Source organism: Thamnophis sirtalis, unplaced genomic scaffold (assembly GCF_051295495.1).
Source record: "Thamnophis sirtalis isolate CommonGarterSnake01/CBP01778 unplaced genomic scaffold, rThaSir2_p1.2 scaffold_3, whole genome shotgun sequence".
In the NCBI taxonomy this organism is placed as follows: Eukaryota; Metazoa; Chordata; class Lepidosauria; order Squamata; family Natricidae; genus Thamnophis; species Thamnophis sirtalis.
Window position 1 is genome coordinate 77594659 of NW_028261383.1, and position 18667 is coordinate 77613325.

At 39.4% G+C, this 18667-nt stretch overlaps 1 protein-coding gene across 2 annotated transcripts in view; it reads left to right on the plus strand.

Annotated features, from left to right (window-relative positions):
• Window positions 1-18667, plus strand: part of CACNA2D2 (calcium voltage-gated channel auxiliary subunit alpha2delta 2) — a 621934-nt gene that overhangs the window by 477776 nt on the left and 125491 nt on the right. For both annotated transcript variants that reach the window (XM_087709243.1, XM_087709244.1), the window contains exons 7-8: window positions 13097-13228; window positions 14994-15051. In XM_087709243.1, the coding sequence (XP_087565369.1) occupies window positions 13097-13228; window positions 14994-15051 (190 nt within the window). The remainder of the gene's footprint in view (window positions 1-13096; window positions 13229-14993; window positions 15052-18667) is intronic.

Consider the following 18667-nt stretch of genomic DNA (forward strand, 5'->3'; position numbering starts at 1 on the left):
CAGGAAGAACCTTGTAGCCATGCTAGTTGTCTCCTCCCCACCCCCCACCCCTTAGGCCTGGGGTATTTGGATAGCAAACTCCCCGTGATATCATCCACAGCAGCTGATCGGTTCCATTAAAGGCCTGCATCAGCTTGGTCACAAGTGAGCCAAATGGAATATGGCCACCTATCAGGAATTCTGTATTAAATTCCATTTCAAAATGGAAATATTCTTTATCAAATAACATTAAAATACATTGGTAGAAGCATTAAAATTGTTTCATTGTGGGCCAAATGAAGTAAGCAGTAATCTTCAAGAGTAGAGAATATGTACCTGCCACCAAGGGAAGGCTGTTTTCACTGCTTACCATGGCAACTGTCTTCGTGCAAAAAGCACCTCAGCAGGTAGACAATGCAATTTGTTCTACTGCAGGCCTTGTGATGTGAAGCTTTGTGATTGCATGGAGAAGATGGTTATAGTTAGAGGCTTCCACAAGCATCTTTCCGTGTGAAAAAGGTTATTCTGGAACACAATTTAGAGCAGCTTTTATATCTATGATTAAGAAATGACCCTTGTAAAATTATGGAAGTTGGTCAGCGGTATATGCCCGTTTCTTATGCAGAAGAAGCATACAGAGATGTATAAAACATGCCTCTTACATAAGGTGACCAGATGTCCCGATTTCAGCGGGACAGTCATGATTTATAACAATTTGTCCCGTGTCCCGAGGCGTTTATAAAAAGTCCCGATTTTCTGGCTTCATGTTGAAAGCCCAGTGGATTTGCTTAAGAAATCCTAACCGGGGCAAGACAAAAGACACTGTGTCTAGCTAACCTCTCTGTCGCAGTACTTTCATTGAAGATATAATTAAAACATTAAAGCAAGAAAATGGACACCCCCTGCGCCCCTTTTACCTCATTTTATAAGAAAAGATGACCCAGTACCATAGAACTGCAGGAAATACTTGGCTAGAGAGGTCACGAGTGTTACTTCCTGGATTTTCCAGAGGGGAGGGGCACGGAGGTTGGAGGTCGGCTCGTGTGAAAAAAATGGTGGCAAAGTTTCTTTGAAAAATATTTCCCTGGGACTATTTCCCCATTTTAATTTGCTCAGTTCTTTGTATTAACATCTATATCATTCTGGATTGACTTGGAGTTCCTGCCTGCTGGTAAGTGAGCTGGGTTTTTTTTTTAATGTATTTTAAAATAATATTTTATTTATTGTGCATAGGATTTTTTAAAATAGTTTTATTCTGTGTGGATTCTTTTTTTAAATTGTCTTAGACTATTTAAAAAAAGATTCTATCCAAAATACAAAATACCAGCTGCAGTTATTCACTTAAGAACTGTGGCAAGAAAGGTGGTATAATGGGCTTAGTGGCCAAAGTTACAATGGCATTGAAAAAAGTGACTGATGACCATTTTTCACACTTAGCAACCATTTTCACACTTAGCGACCGTTGCAGTATCCTCATGGTCACGCGATCAAGATTTTGATGTTTGGCAACAGATTCGTATTTATGATGGTTTCAGTGTTCTGGGGTCATATAATCACCTTTTGACAAAGTCAAATGGGGAAACCAGATTCACTTATGTTACTAACTTATCAGCTGCAGTTATTCACTTAAAAACTGTGGCAAGAAAGGTGGTATGGTGACCAAAGTTACAATGGCATTGAAAAAAGTGACTGATGACCATTTTTCATACTTAGCGACCATTTTCACACTTAGCGACCGTTGCAGCATCCTCATGGTCACGTGATCAAAATTTTGATGTTTGGCAACAGTTACAATTTATATTTGTAAATTGTAGTTATGTTGAAATAAAAAAAATATTACAATACTATTTTTGCATTATATGAAAATTTTTGTTGCTCCGTATAAAATTTTTAATCAAGCCCCCCCCCCCCCTCTTTACCAATCTGAAAATCTGGTCACCTTACTCTTACATTTACTTTCCATTTCTCCTCTAAACTTTGGATAAAATTTTGTGGCTTATTTCAGTCGACCTGTCATTCATCAGCAAGTTCAAATCTGTTTCCTGTAAGTTAAATTAAGTGTTCTTAATGCATACCTTTGAAAAACACCTCACCAATGCAAGAATGTCTGTGTTATACATAGCAACCCTTTAGGGAATTGCCTGTAATGAAGAAAATTATCACTATCTACATCAAGTTAATATGGTACTCTCCATTATGTGTTAAACTACAACACCACAATCTCTTGTTATTGTCCTTTCAAACAGATAGACCAGGCGATCTATGTATCCATTTCTGTGTTCGTTGATCTATGTTCATTGATCTATGTTCATTTATCCCTGATCTCACTTTTTTTTAAGTTCTTTGGGTTACAACCATACATAATATCTCATTCATCTCAATGTATAAGCTATGGCCCACAAAAAACTACACCAATGATCTCCTATCAGAGATGGTGGGATATTTACATATTTTAATTTTAGTAGGATGCCTGAAGGTCATTTTGTTCATAGAGTCATGGATTTTGGCTGATGTTGCTCCGAGAGATTGATGAGTCCCGATTGCTTCCATTTAGTCTCATTTATCTAATATTGCTGGTTGCTCTTAAACTTTGTATTCTTCTTATAACTCAAAACACCGGCATAATCCGATTACAAAATCTGTTTTCCTACTTTTCCTGCAGACTGAACACACATATTCTCAAACAGCATTTAATGATCAGGCAGACTCATCCATCAGCAGTTTTTAGCAACTTATTCCTCACTGTGATTTTTAAGCTTCCAACAACACAGTCTGTGCAGTTTCAAAGGTTCTTTTATTATACACACAAAGAATAGAAACTTGATTCTTTATTTTTCAAAAAATAGAAAACAGAAAATAATGGGGAGATTTATTTATTTTATTTTATTATTTCTGTATACAGTAACTGCCCATGAATTGTGGAACTCTGGTTGGATTACAAGAGGATTCAAATGTATTTTTTTAAAAAAATTCAGAAGAAATAAATAAAATACATGGCAACAGAAGCAATGCACATTTAAAACAGCATCACATTACTTCCTGTCCCAGGACCTTCAGGAAGAACCAGGTCTTTAGGCCTTTCCCCAAAGACTGACAATACAAAAGCTGTCCAAATTTGGGGAAAATGTTATTCCATAGGGCAGGTGCTGCAACAAAAAAGGCACGACTCCTGGATTACAAAAAATGACACTGCTTGAAGTGATGGGATATGAAGCATGCCAATTCTGCCAGATCTTATTGGAAAAGCAGAGATCATTAGAGACAGTTCAGGTCCATGGAAGATATTCAGCCAGGTTGGACCAGTTTGCCCAAAACAGTAGCGGAAACCCAGTTCTATGCCATCCTATTTAGGCACATCTTTTAGACCGGGCGCATGCGCAGAAGGCACACACGCAAGCAAAGCACATGCATGGAATGCTCGGCACATGTCCAAAGGGGGCGCATGCCAGAGGTGGGTTCCTACCAGTTTGACCTCGTTCAGCCAAGTAGGTAATAACTCAGCCAGCCACGCCCTCGAACTGGTTCTATCAGCGGCGCCATAGGTAGCACCAACTTGTTTTTTGCTTCTGCACATGCACAGAAGCACATTTTTACTACTATGCATGCACGTGTAGTGCGTCCCAGAGCGAACTGGCAGTAACAAAAGCCAGAACCAACCCCTGGCGCATGCGTCCACAAACCGGTGGTAACAAAATGTGAAACCCACCACTGATCAGGTCCTGTGCCATGTGTAAGTGACCATCAGCTTCTTGAATTGCACCTGTAAGCCCATTGGTAAACCGGTGCAGCTCAGGTAGTAGCATTTTACAAGTACATAGGGAAGTACACCCATAACTGCTTGCTTTTCTGACCAGACATAATTTCTGAATAATATTCAAATATAGCCTCATGTGTTATCATTGCAGGAGTCAAAGTATAACCAAAGTGTGGATGTCCATGAATCCAGAATAGGCACAACTGATGCACAAAGTATTCTATAAGTAGGTCAGGTTTGCATTCCTGGTTTGCTGATTCAGAAAAAACTCTGATATAAAAACTCAACTCTCCCATACAGTTTCCCCAGTCATTCCAGCTGAGGAGGTACTGTAGTTCTATCTGCATAAAAGAAGAAGCCTCTCTATGAAGGAACATCAGAATTATCATTTGGAAGACACATACAATGAACAGGGCAGCTGATAGACAGCCCTGAGTCAAGGGCATTTCATATCACAATATAGCTTTTCCTACAAGCTTTAGAAATGTGATTGATAGTAGTGCTGGCTGCTTTGGTGTGTTTTGCTTTATGCTATTTTTATATAACAACCATCATATTTTTATTCTGTGGTATAAGAGGAATTTTGGAGTGATATTGATGTGACTTTGTATATTCTGTTTTCTTCCACCACCCCCCGCAAGTCTAGCCTAGAGTTGTCTTTTTCAGTGCTCAAGCTGAAATTGGGGAACGTATACTGTCTTTATACTGACATATGTACTTTATTGTGCTGCTATCTCACAATCTGTTTCTGTGTGAAATACATACACTTGCCAGAGTTATCGCATAAATTTAGTATGATTTCCTGTCTTACTCTGTTTTGTGCTGTTTAAGGCAAGATGGCTCATTTCATAACATTTTGCTATATGGCAGATACCAAAACAACATGGTTTTAGAGTATGCCATAACCATTTTGATGTATATAAAACTGGAATATGCAGGGAATTGGATTTAATTCCTGCTTCCTGACACATTTCTGTATCACTATTAATATTATTTTGATATCACAGAAGAGGCAGGAATATCTAGGAATGTCTCACACTAGGGAACACCTCTTTAATAATATATACAGGCTTCCTTTTTAAAACATAGTTTTATTCAAAATGTTTTTTCATGTTTGTAACAATTTTAGTAATTTATGTTATAACATACAAAAGAAATACTAAAGCAAAAAGCAGAAATGGGGAAAGGGAAAAGTGTGGGGGGGAGTTTTATTAAGAATTTTAAACAGAAGATAAAAACTAACAAGAACTAATATAAAGTGAAATGACAAGAGATAGGAGAAAGGAAACAAAGAAAAAGCCAAATGTGCAAAAAGAAAAAGAAATAAAAAGAAATAGCTTCCTATTTCCTTTATAGCAATTGTAAACACAAATACAAAATTATATCTCATTCTATAGTTAGTGCCTGCCAGAACCCACCCCTGCATGATGTATTGTATATATAGGAATAATTATTGCTTAAATTAGTTAAGCTTTTATTGTAAGCTTAACTGCAAGTGTGCTGTTAGTTTTCCTAGTTTAAGTTCCCTGCAATTTGAACTTTACTAATTCTAGGAGAATTATCTCTGTGTGGTTTATTTGGCCACATCTCTCTTCCTCTATTCGAGCAAATTGTTTCAGCCCCCATTCTCTTCTTGCATTACCATAACAGTTCTTAAGTTTGCCATTCCTTTAATTTTACCATTCTTATTTTGTTACTTTCACGCACTCTCATCTACAGAGCAACTTTCATTCCTTTCAACAAACTTTCATTCTTCATTACAGACTACCTTGCTATGCATGTGTACACATCTTAAAATTTCTTCATCTAATTTTCTATACTTAGTAAGTATTCTACCAAGTTATACAAATGCAAATTCAAAAATCTTGATTTTTGACTCCATTTTCTCCATGTAACATACCCACCATAGTCTTTGATAAATTAATTTTTAAATCAATACTATTTGTTGCATCATATAGTCTAACATTTGTTGTAAATCATTAAGTTCTCTGCCAACAATGTGGCATTATCTACATGTATATTCACATTCCCATCACTATTATCTCCAGTAAAATTACAAGCAATATATACATACATGTATATATAAATATTTTAAGCAGCCAAAGAGTATCACTCATACTTGCTTAGACATTGCTCCGTGCTGAATCACATTCATTTAGAATGTCCCACATTTCTCACGATCTGTTGTTCTTTCATTGTCACCATTCATTGGAGCAATCAGAGGCAAATATACTCTTATCAATGAATTCCTATTTTCATATGCACACCCTAGGTGGAGATCGAATAAGATCTAATAGAGAGTAGGTCTATTTTGAGTCCTAAATGTTAGGACAAGATGAAATTGTAATACAAAATAGGCCCACCAAAACACCAAAATAATAATTATAATAGACCAGGATACATCATATCCAATGTTATTGTAATGAATATAACAACAAATATGTGGACTATGAATTCTAAAATAATTGTACCCAGTTCACACACTGTTTGATGGAGATGAAAAGTATTATAAATAAAATAAATAAACATTTTTTAAAAAAGGGAATTGATGATCTGGATCTCCCCAACATTAGAAAAACTTGTCCCCTGAGGTTAAGATGGTTTAGGTTGTCTAAAAACATTTTTTTCTAAAGAAACTTTATGGAGGGAATATTTTAGCATTTTTATGACTTCTTTCTAACAAGTTCTAAGATGGTATTGTTGCAATTGGACATTTTATGGATATAGTTTAATAATAGTAGTAATCTTTTCCCATAGGTGTACCTTTTCTACTATTAAATTATATTGTTGCATTTATTGCAAGCTGCCTAGAGTCAAAATTTGAAATACTAGTCATGTTGCAATAAAAATATCTATCCCCTAAGTATATATGACACAATACTCCAGAATGTACATTTTGGGCTTTTCATTCATAATTAAATCTTCCCTTTGCCTCTTTACAACTATTCTTCAGGCCACTTTCATTCAGATCTATTAAATCCTTCCCCTCAGTTTCCCAAATGATCAGCATATCTATTTTTCTTTATTTCATGACGTTTATTAAGTAATCATCTTTGTTAATTACTCCCGTCCCAGTACAAGTCATGGTCAGAATGCCATGGTTATCACCAGATGGGATCATAGATACTGACTTTTATCACTCATCACAGCTTTGGTCAATCAGGTTTTTCACATAATGCTTTTTAGCAAGATAAAATATAGACTCTGTTATTCACCCTTAATTATAACCATGCCATATGCCACATCCCCTACAAATGATAAAGCTAGTGCCGGTCCAACATTGTTATTAATGATTTTGATGACTTGATGGATGGAATGCACGTCATATTTGCAATGCATTTTAAGAAGGATTCAGAGGAACTGAAACAAAAGATGAGGAGAAAATTACCGTAAGTGTTAAAATGAGATACTGAAAATATTAAGAAGAAAAGACAAGAGGAACAGAAAGGGAAAAACACAAGAAGATGAGAAAGAAATTAACTGCAGAGCTGCCTGGACCTGTGGGGGGTTTTCTTCTTTGCATTACAGCACTAAGGCTTGTTTGTTCTAATCATAATCTGTTCAGCAAGCAGGAAATAAGTGTCATGCAGATTTGCAAACTATGCATACTGTAATGTTTCTGCTTAGTTGTTGTTGCTCTTTCTACTTCTCCTCCTTCTCCTTTTTATCTGCTGTAGCCTCTGGACTGGTTAACAGCTTAAGCAAGTCACATTAAGAAACCACAAATAAACCCATTTGTTTCTATCATATTAAACCCTATGAAGATTATGCAAGTTATGAATCTTTGAAAAATCAGGTTCTTGAAGAGGTAAAAGTATTTTCTCCTCACCTCATAGGTCCTTGATGTATGAAAAAGGAAGAGGGAGGAAAGGGAATGTATTTGTGTTTTGTCGGCCTGAACAAACCTTACGGAAATAATACAGTAATCCTTCTCCCAAGATGGAAGAAACTGTGCTGATGTTGTTTAAATGTTAAGGGCTCCCTTTATTTATCTGTAAGAGTTATAAAAGAGCCGTGACAGTACAGTGACTGATAGCCTAATGCTAACAGGTTTATCATCAAATCCAGCCTACCAGGCAGAACATTACAGTTATTAAGGGAAATGAGGCACAAATAGAGTCTAATATTTGAAAATGCAGCAACGGAAAGCACTAAGGCTCATTGCGGAGATTCTGAACCCTTGCAAAGCTTTTAGACATCAATTGCTGTTTGGGGTGTCCTGTATCCTTCAGGCAAAAAATGCACTAAACATTTGGATGAGTTCTGCTGCAACTAAAGATCACTAAAAGGAAACTTTCGTGAAACAAATTCCCATGGGATTGTTTCTCATGTATCCTGGGGAAAAAAGCTGTCAAATAACCAATGTTTTCCTTCAGTAGTCCAGCAATTCAGTTGCATAGCCACGCCTATTTCAGCAGAACAAGTTGTTTTAAAATTCAGATACAGTGTATGTGGATTTTACTTAGAAATGTTTGTGAGGCTAGAGCAGTGATGGCGAACCGAGTGTCAAAAAGGTTGCGTGGAAATGTCATTCATGCACATGCGCACACATGCTCATTGGGGCCGTGCTCCAGAAAAGCCGAACTTCTGGGTACTAACGTGCATGCGTACCCAATGATCCGCTGGCCAGCCCCGTATGCATGCCGGTTTTCGGCACTGTCGCACTCACGAAGGGATCGCATACTGGGAAAGCCGAATTTCCAGGTTCTGGCACGCATGCGCATCTGACAATCAGCTGGCTTGCATACATGCACAGGCCAGTTTTTGGCACTGCTGCGCCTGCGAAGGACATCTGACCACATGCCAGAAACCCAGAAGAAAAACAGGCAAGGCCGTGCATGCTAGGCGACATGGCTTCACATGCAACTTTGGCCACACGTGCCATAGATTCACCATCACAAGGGCCAAAGCATCTTGTTTTCCAGTTGTGTCAGAGATATTTGCAACTTCTACTCAAGATGTAAAGTCAAAGGAACAGTTGGATCTTCCTCATTCTACCATTACTAGAATATGACATTTTTCAAACCAGCCTTTCCCAATCAGATATTCTCCAAACTGTTGGCTGGTTTGGCATTCTGATTGGTAATTCTAGATTACAACACTTCTAGCTGGCACCGAGATGAGGAAGGGCGCTCCCTGCTCTGATAAACTGCAGTATCTGTATAAGTTTCCTGATTGCTTTATATACTATAATACCCTCTAATCAGAGCTGCTTGTTTGTCCCATGGGGTTCCCTATGTTCTAGTTTATATTTGATTCAGTTCAACCTTGGACTCCAGCCCACCTGCAGGTCATTTAACTTTAATAATTGCTAACACTTTAGAAGAGGGGGGGAAATCATATTGATTCAACCAAAATGTGCCCTCTGGTTTGCATCCCGCAATATATAACAGGTTTATGATAGGCATTGTGCTGCATTAGAGTATAGCTTCCACAATCCATTAAACTGGAACGTTAAGGGATACATGTTGCAAACATTTAACTGAAAGCACTTTTACCAGCTTTCTTTTTATTTCACTCCAAAAAGAATTGGAATGAGTAAGAAGCCAACCCCTAAATAATTATCTGCGAGCAGTACCACTAGGAATCTAGCCAGTAGAAATACCTAATCTTCAAAGATCCTAGAAACTCTATTTGCCAGAACTGTTGTCACAATTAGAAGAAAGCTAGTAGATATTTTTAAAACAGAATCAACAGCAAGCACTGATTTTTCTGTCTTGTGATCAAGCAAATGATCTGTAATGATCCTTTGGGGTTAGATCAGACAATGGTAGATATGACATAGAACTAAATGCACACAGGAGATTAGATGTTGTTTCCCAGCATATGTCATGACATTTGCTTATGCAACAACCAGCGTTTGTCTAAATCCAGAGCCAAAGAAACAGTGGCCTCCAGAAGGATGAGAACACATACAAGCTCCCATTGCTTTTTGATCCAAGTTGCTTTTTCCTAGGGAGTTTCTGCTGTGAAGAGAAAAATGCTCACAAGTTTCCTTCAACATCCAGTTTACAAGAGAGCTCAGCCCAATACCACTTGAGTCCAGGGGTGGGCTGCTTGGGGTTTGCACGGGTTTGGGCGATCCTCTAGCTAGGATTCTGCCAAGTTCAGTGAACCCCCAAATGCCACCACGGCTGGCCCCTCCCACCCCACCCTGTCCCTCCCACCCCACCCCTCCCAGGAGTCTCCACCCGGTACATTCATCATGCAGGGCCCGTGCGGAGGCTCAGGGAGGGGGGGAAACGGGCCTACTACTGGAGATTCCAGAAGTCCAGAAACGGGTCTGTTTCCAACCCCTGAGGGCTTCCGGAGCCCAGGGGAAGCAGTTTTCGCCCTCCCAGAGGCTTGAGGAAAGCCTCTGGAGCCTGGGGAAGGCGAAAAACACCTATCCACCCTCCCCCAAGGTGCAGGAAGCCGACTACGCCATGCCCACCCAGCAATGGGGCAGCGAACCCGTTGCTTCAATTTTTGAAGCCCACCCCTGTTCACAGTCATTCTGACTTGAAGAACCTGGAATCGCTTGAGAACTGGATATAATTCTATGATAACACATAATGAAAGTAGAGTTTTTGTTTTAGTAATGGCATGATTGTGAAGGAGAAATTTCTTCCAGACCACATTCCAAATAGTGAAGGACAAAGATCTGATCTTTTCCATCTCCTGCGGGTACACGTGGAAGAGTGGTACCTTTATACTCTTGGAAATATATGTGTATAATGATCAGTGTAGCTGCTGGGGAAGCCGAAGGGGACAACTGATATATTCAAGAGAATACGTAGGAAATTGGCCTAGAATTCATACATAATACATTCGGGCATTTCCCAGAGGAGTTGCATCAGTAAACTGATGAGAGGTGAAGGGATGTTTGTGTGAGCTAACAAAGGTGTGGAGTTCTATTCTCTTCTGTATCCATCTTTTGGGGCATGATTCCAGGGCCTGCTAACATATTTTGTAATATCTTGGACTTGTGACTGAACGTGATGAAGCTGTCTTCCATTTCCTTGGTGATAAAATGATGCAAATTTAGTTGCGGCTCTCTTGTAAAATATTTCAAGTGTATATCTTGACTGCTTTTTAGTACTGATGTCCTCTGTCAGGGAAGAGTGACGTGTGATCTCTTAAAAATGTGCAGGAGAGGTTGAATAGAACAATGATTGTCAGTGGGGTTGGTATTTCCTGTTCATCTTGCCAGTCTGTGCTCAAAATTCATCTCTCTCCCCAATTGTCCAGCTGCCAGCCCCTCTCAGCTGCGGCTTTCCAGGATTTTCTCTCCCCCAAGTACTGTTAACTGGCATCTTTTGGGGAGTGGAAGATTCCTTTGAAAGAGGGAAAAAATCAGGCTGGCAGCGACAAATACCAAATGTCTCTCTTCTACGCATTGCTTAAATCCCGTCCCCAGCTGATTAATCATACAGTCAGGCTGCTTTGAGCTTATCACTTTCCTTAATAGCTGAATAATTTAAAGCTTCTGTTTGTCAGCGTCTTAATTGCTTTTGCATTAGACACAAAAGCCACCAGGAATGCAGAATGGGAATAACCCCGGTAGAGTCCCTTTATTTCTCTCATTTGGCATCTCTTTTGAACTGACTTATGGGGGGAGGGGGATCAACCTGGCTGCCACCAGAATATTTCCCATCTGTATGGGGAACCGAGGGGACAAATGTCTGTCATGGTACATGGATTCTTATTCTTAGGAAGGCTTCAAGATGGCCATAAAATTGTCATGCAGTCAAAGATGTCTGACTGTAATGGGGAGTGCTGGGCAAGACTGGGAACTAGAAACAGTTTGACTTGAAAGGGGTAAGACTTTCTAGATTTATCCCTAGTGAATGTGGGGAAAGGAGAATTTCTAGAGTTCTTCACTTGTTTTGGATTCTAGCTTCCATCAGCCTCCGTCAGCATGATGAGTAATACTTGCTTACTTATCTCTGAACCATGAGTTTTGCTGAAGTATGGAGTAGTCAGGATCACCAGGATTAAAAAGGGATATGGACACATTTTTAAACAATGCTCCAAGTCTTCAAAATGCAGACAAAAATATCCTTTCCCTTAGCCACCCTATGGATGTTGTTGCAAAGTATTTCAAACTATCTTACTAAGCCTTAAAGTTGCACTACCAAATATTGATGGTGAGACCAGCAAGAGGAAGGAGGCACACATAGACTTCAATATTACAATGCCATTGCCTTCTCAGATTGGATGCTATCAATATACAGTACATGGAGAGGGTGTGGATTGAGTTACCAGCTAGCACTCCCCATCCTCTTCCAGGTCTCAGATGAGCATTGCGCAACCCTAAAAATTGTTACATCTGGTGGTAGGGCTCAATTCAAATTTTAATAATTCATAGGTACTTTGTAGTTAATCTCTTTTATTAATCTCTCTTTGTGTATTATATGATCATATGTTATAATCATATTATATTACATTATACAAGACACACCCCAAATTATACTAGGCCAGAGAACTACAGTAATCCCTTAGGGTATACATTATCAAATGGATTTATATGTTATGGTTATTTCTTTTTGGAACCAACAAGCAAAAGATCTCTGTTTCAACTTATTCTAGTATAACACATGGTTATTCTAATCCTCTCACATGGTTCTGTGTATAATGTTTGGCTACATAGTTATTAAATCTAATGCGTTAAATCATTTATACCACACATGTCTCTTTGGACTTCATCTCAGATATAGTCAATTGATTATCACTGCTCTTAATACATACCGGCTGATGTTTGATTACATAAAACCATTTATGCATGGTATTTTCATGAAATCATTAGCTTGATAATACCGCTGATAGTGTCCTTCATGGCTGGCCTTCTGATGGCAGGCAAAAGTGTTTTACCTCTATACAGGTGTTTAGCTTACTGATTTGATTTGGGGTTTTGGGGGGGCTTTTCTGAATTTTAAAGTCTGTTTTAATTTAATGAAGTTTTAAGGGACCTTCTTGTGGCGCACACACTGATTTGGATTTCAGTTGGTTTCGGTTCTTTTTTTTTACTATTATTAGGCACTTCCTATTCCATCTCTGATAGAAATGTGGTCTGTAAATAAGCAATATAAACAAGAGGTCAAGGAATGGTCCCGCTGAAGAGAAATAGCCTGCATGCAACTATGTTGTTGTGACAAATTGATGATAATCAGCTCCACAGGAGATGCTGGGCATTGCCAGGAACAATCTTTCAGCTGATGTCACTCTTCACAGCTCTCCTAATGGAGTGAATATATCCTGCTAATGGAGGGCATATATCCTTTCACAAAAGCAACTCGCATTCTTCCCTTGCCAGAGAACAATCACATTTGTCAAAGAGATCTCTAGACCTTAAGCACACTAAACTTGTCCTCTCTTTTGCAGCCACTGTAATCCTCAACGAACTGAATTGGACAGAAGCCTTAGAGGATGTGTTTGTGGAAAACCGAAAAGAAGACCCGTCTCTGCTGTGGCAAGTCTTCGGCAGCGCTACAGGGGTAACCCGCTTCTATCCAGGTTGGTACCATTCTCAACTAACAGAATGAAAATATAATTTGAACCTTGGAATTTAAGTAGTTGAGTTTTGAGCTCAGAGATGTTACAGTGGGAGTAGCAGCACAGTCATGGCTTTCACGTTAGAAGAAGTACAGTGCATTACTTTCCTAGTCATCCTAGGACATTATTCTAGGACAGTAAGGGCAAACCTTTTCAGCACCGAGTGCCAAAAAGGTTGCGCGGAAATAGTGCATCTGCTTGTCGGGGCTGAATTCCGGAAATGCTGGCAATCAGCTGGCCAGCGCACATGCGCAGGCCAGTTTTCAGCACTGCCACGTGCGTGAAGGGATCACACTCTGGAAAAGCCATACGTCTGGGTTCTGGCATGTATGCACACCCAATTATCAGCTGGCCAGCGTGCATACACACACTGGTTTTCAGCACTGCCATGTGTGTGAAGGACATCTGATTATCATGTGCGCATGCACACCAGAAACCTGGAAAACAAACAGGTAAGGCCGCACGTGCTGGGCGACATGGCTTCGTGTGCCACTTTGAGCACGTGTGCCATAAGTTCACCATTACGGTTCTAGGATGTTAGGAAGGATCATTAGGTGTCAAGGTTTGGCCAGATATCAGCCCCACTAAGTAGATCACAAAATCAACCCCACAGGAAGGTTAAATGTACTTTTATTGAGATTGGCTACAGTATCAAAATCTTTCAAGTATGATTGTACTCATCTTTTCCTTTTTCTTATACTTCAGTGAATTAGAGAGGCATCTGCCTGAGCCATTTCCTAATGTTATCTCATTAAAAAAAATGCTTCATCCCCTTTTGCCTAGCTAACAGTTCCTGCATATTTCCATCAAGGTCATGCTGGCCATAAAAATTTGGATTGCAAACCTATGTGAAGTTCTGAGTCTGTTGACTGTTTTCCCAGATCTACTGGCTTTGATACAGTCATACTTTCTCTGCCTGAAAATGCAGTTCCTAATTCTTGAGAGATATTATATATACTGTATGTATGTATGTATGTATGTATGTATGTATGTATGTATGTATGTATGTATGTATGTATGTATGTATGTATGTCAACAAACGAATTTTCAAAGAATACCGAGGCAGGAATAGAAAGTCAAAAGTCCTGAGGTCCAAACTACTGGTTAAACTGGGAAGCCAAGTTTGGTGTAGCAAACTTGTAGAGCCGAAGTGGCGCAGTGGTTAAATGCAGCACTGCAGGCTACTTCAGCTGACTGCAGTTCTGCAGTTCGGCTGTTCAAATCTCACCGGTTCAGGGTTGACTCAGCCTTCCATCCTTCCGAGGTGGGTAAAATGAGGACCCGGATTGTTGTTGGGGGCAATATGCTGACTCTAAACCACTTAGAGAGGGCTGAAAGCCCTATGAAGCGGTATATAAGTATAACTGCTATTGCTATTGCTATGTAAACTTATGTCCTCCGTTACTGTATACACCTTGTAATTATTTATCAAAATAGCAAAATGTGTATTCTCAAAGGAGGGAGAAGAAAAACAGATGTGTGGCTGAAATGTTAACTTCTTTCTAATTCACATGTTCCAAAACAAAGAACAGTGTTTGAAGTGTGCAAAAAAAACACCCCACCTTCAAACACTTGGTGTTCTTGTTGCTTAATACCATTCTTGGCAGGGAAATCTTTCCATGTCAGCTTTGCTCGCTGTCTCCCTTTCTCTCCTCAAGTTCCCTCATATCAACACATTTGGTAGCTCAAAAACCACTATAGTTTTCACTGCTTCTTCTCGTTGCAGCCTCCCCATGGAGAGCCCCCAATAAGATTGACCTGTATGATGTCCGAAGAAGGCCTTGGTAAGTAGGGTGCATGCTATGCTGCATATTTGAGAAAGAATAAAACAATCTGAGCCTTGGTGGTGCAGTGGTTAGAATGCAGTAATGCAGGCTATTTCTGCTGCCTGTCAGATGCCTGCAATTTGGCAGTTCAAATCCCACCAGGCTCAAGGTTGACTCAGCCTTCCATCCTTCTGAGATGGGTAAAATGAGGGCCCAGATTATTGGGAGCAGTAGGCTGACTCTGTAAACCGGTGACAGTGGGCTGTAAAGCACTCTAAAGCAATATATAAGTCTAAGTGCTATTGCTATTGCAAATTCAGAGCAATGGGGCCAGCTCAAAATTTTAGTATTTATTATCATTATACTTTAATCTCTGTCATCTACTTTCTCCTGCATTCTTTAGGTGGAGCTGAGAAATGCCTAGATTTCACACTAACTTTTTCCCCCCAAATACTTAAGTCAAGCAATATACAGTTTCGGGCTCTATCGAGATGAGCAACAGCTCGTCCACTACCTAATGGTAGTAATATAGCATAGTTGAAAGCCTATCCATACTCAGGGCACACGGACTGTCTATGTGATTTGCTATTCTATTTTCCCTCTTCAATCAGCAAATCAGGAGGTCTGCTGAGATACTGGAGATACTGGTTTAAAAGGGGAGAATAACAGAAAGAGGAAAGGTCTCTAAATGGAGCTCATATATTGCAGAAGAATTAGATTACATCAAGTAGAAATTAGCAAAAGCTGTAGTAGATGACCCAAACCAGAAGAGGTCCCAGGAGCAAGGGAACTGTGGTGGTTTAATATATTATTTCTCATTATAGCCCTGACTTAGATTGTGAGGAGGACTGCTTGAGGATTTTATTTCCAGAAATGATTCAAATGTTTGTTCGTTGTTAATGAAGCACTTTTTGGCCAGTTTAAATTATAGGCATGAAAATAAAACTATCCACGCAAATAAAACTATCCACGCAAATTGAGATCTTGAATTATATTAGGTCACCATGCTTAGTTCAGATTTTTTTTAAAAAAATGCTGTAGCTCTTCTATACTTTTGAAGTAATGTAGAGTTCCTCTTTGTGGCAATTTCCTTTAAGCACAGCAATTGTGTTGGAATTAAAAGTAATAGATTGAGGAAGCTAGGTTGCATTTTCCCAGCAACAATATACAGTACTGAAGTTTGATTACTGGAAAGATGGAATATTTACTTCATAATAAAATACTGCTTGTGGATCTGGATCCTCTATCTCAAATGAATAATAGACATGCATTCATTTGCCGGGCAACAAAACTATTGTCTGAATGGATGTTTAAAACAATATGTCAAACAATAATATCCATGGGAGGGAGATTAAAAAAGGCATGATGGAAGATGCAGTTTTGCAATACAAGTCCCAGTTCTTTTGCATGTTCTTTGCCTTTGCATCCCATCTATCTTCTTTTGACATCTTTCTATGAATACCAAAGTTCCAAAGAAAATTACTGAACAAGATCTCAGGGAAAAATTCTCATGTTGCTTTGTCTTTGAATTGTGGAGATAGTATCTCCATCATTTCACTTTTTATGTTTCTGAATATAAGACTAGAATTTTGGTTCAAGTTGGTCTCCTGTCAGTTTCACTCATTTTTTTTTATACAGTACCTAAGCATAGTTGTAAATAAACCCTGTGATATCATTGGGAGTCCTTGGCCATTTTTGGATGTTACATTTAATCAGAAATCCTAACCTAATATGCCACAATGTCATCAAGTACTATGGTAGTAAATCCAGCTCCATCTCTCCTTTAAAACCAGGTGAGCAAAACAAGTAGACATACCTCCATATTGTCTCCAAAATCAGGTTTAAGTATGTCTAAAACTCCATGATGGTAAAACAGCTTTAAAGTTGCTATATATCCTAGGTTTTCTCACTTTACTTAACTTACCAATATTGGACATCACATGAACTTTCCTGGTTTGATTACCCAGGTCTCTCATGTAAAGGGGGAAAAAATGAAATGAGGATATTGTAATTTCTTAAATGACCATTTCTGATTTTACAGACTGCTAAAAGAATATTTAGTCATACTTTGTAGATCATTATCAGGAGCAACCAAAAGATTCTGGTCAGAATTTTTTTTTTCCATTTCATTCCTTTCATGGATTTGGTAAGAGAGAAGAGAAAAAGTGGAAAGAGCACTTAGAATACTGCATCCAGTTTTGGTCACCATATTATAAAAAAGATGTAGAGACTCTGAAAAGAGTGCAGAAAAGAGCAACAAATATGATTAGGGGGCTGGAGGTTAAAACATACAAAAACCGGTTGCAGGAATTGGCCCAAAGATGCTCCTTCAAGAGGCTTCTTTTTCTTTAAAGAAGTTTTGCTTCTCTTCCAAGAAGGTTCTTCACCTTTGGGACAACCACGACCTGGATGACTGAGAATCCCCATAGACTTGTAGGAATTGGATTTGTCTAGTCTAGTGAAAAGAAGGACTAGGGATGACATAATAACAGTGGTCCAATATTTGAGAGGCTACCACAAAGAAGCGTGGATCAATCTATTTTCCAAAGCACCAGAAGGCAAGACAAGAAATAATGAATTGAAACTAATCAAGGAGAGAAGCAACCTAGAACTAAAGAGAAATTTCCTAACAATTAGAACAATTAACCAGTGGAACAGCTTGCCTTCAGAAGTTGTGGCTGCTCCATCACTGGAAGCTTTTAAGTAGAGGATGCACAGCCACTTGTCTGGAATGATATAGGACTCATGCTTGTGCAGAGGGTTGGACTAGAAGACCTCCAAAGTCACTTCCAACTCTGTTATTCTGTTATTTATTCTGTTGTTGTATTATAACCTATTTCTAAAGAACATTATTGCAACAACACACGGCACATACGCGCAAACACACTCACACACACACACACACAGACCATGTTCTACCCCAGTCTTTATAGAAAGAAAAAGCCTTGTGGCTGTAAAAATGGCAGGGAATAGATCACACATGAGAGAAAATCTGTGTCACTCAGGAGAGCATTTCCTATAAGGAGATGCTTATAAAATGGCCGCCAGAATGTAGCAAAAGGAATTAGAGAAGGGAGGGAATCCACAACCCTTCTGGGTTTCTCTTCAACTTTTCTGCTTCTGTAAATGCTCTCAAATATCTTGAACTAGCAGAGCATTTGGAGTAATGAAATGTAAATGAGCCCGGTACTTCCACTCCAAGGGTCTATTAAACTGAAGTAGGGCTTACTCAGGCCATGGGTGCGTGCAGCCATCCAGAAGACTCTTCCCCCACCCCCACCCCCTCCTCCTGACATCTCTCTGTCTCTCTGCTCCCTCCTTCCCTCCACTAGTCTGTATGAAATTCCAGGTCTGTGAGCAGCCAGCTCTGTCCAATTTTCATTTCACACATCGTTGCCATTGGAAAATGGATACAATAACACAGACAGGGGTATCTGAGCTGCAGCTTTCATCTGCTTCGACTTCTTCCCCTCCCTCCCCGTTGTGTCTCGGGAGAAAAGAAGGATCCCAGGCAGGAGAGACGGAGAGATGATAACCTTAGATACAGATAAAAGAGGCAGGAATCCTCTCCCCTTCCCAAGAAAGTTGCAATTGTAAATTTTGCCCTTTTTTTTTCAGGCAGCTCAGATTGGGG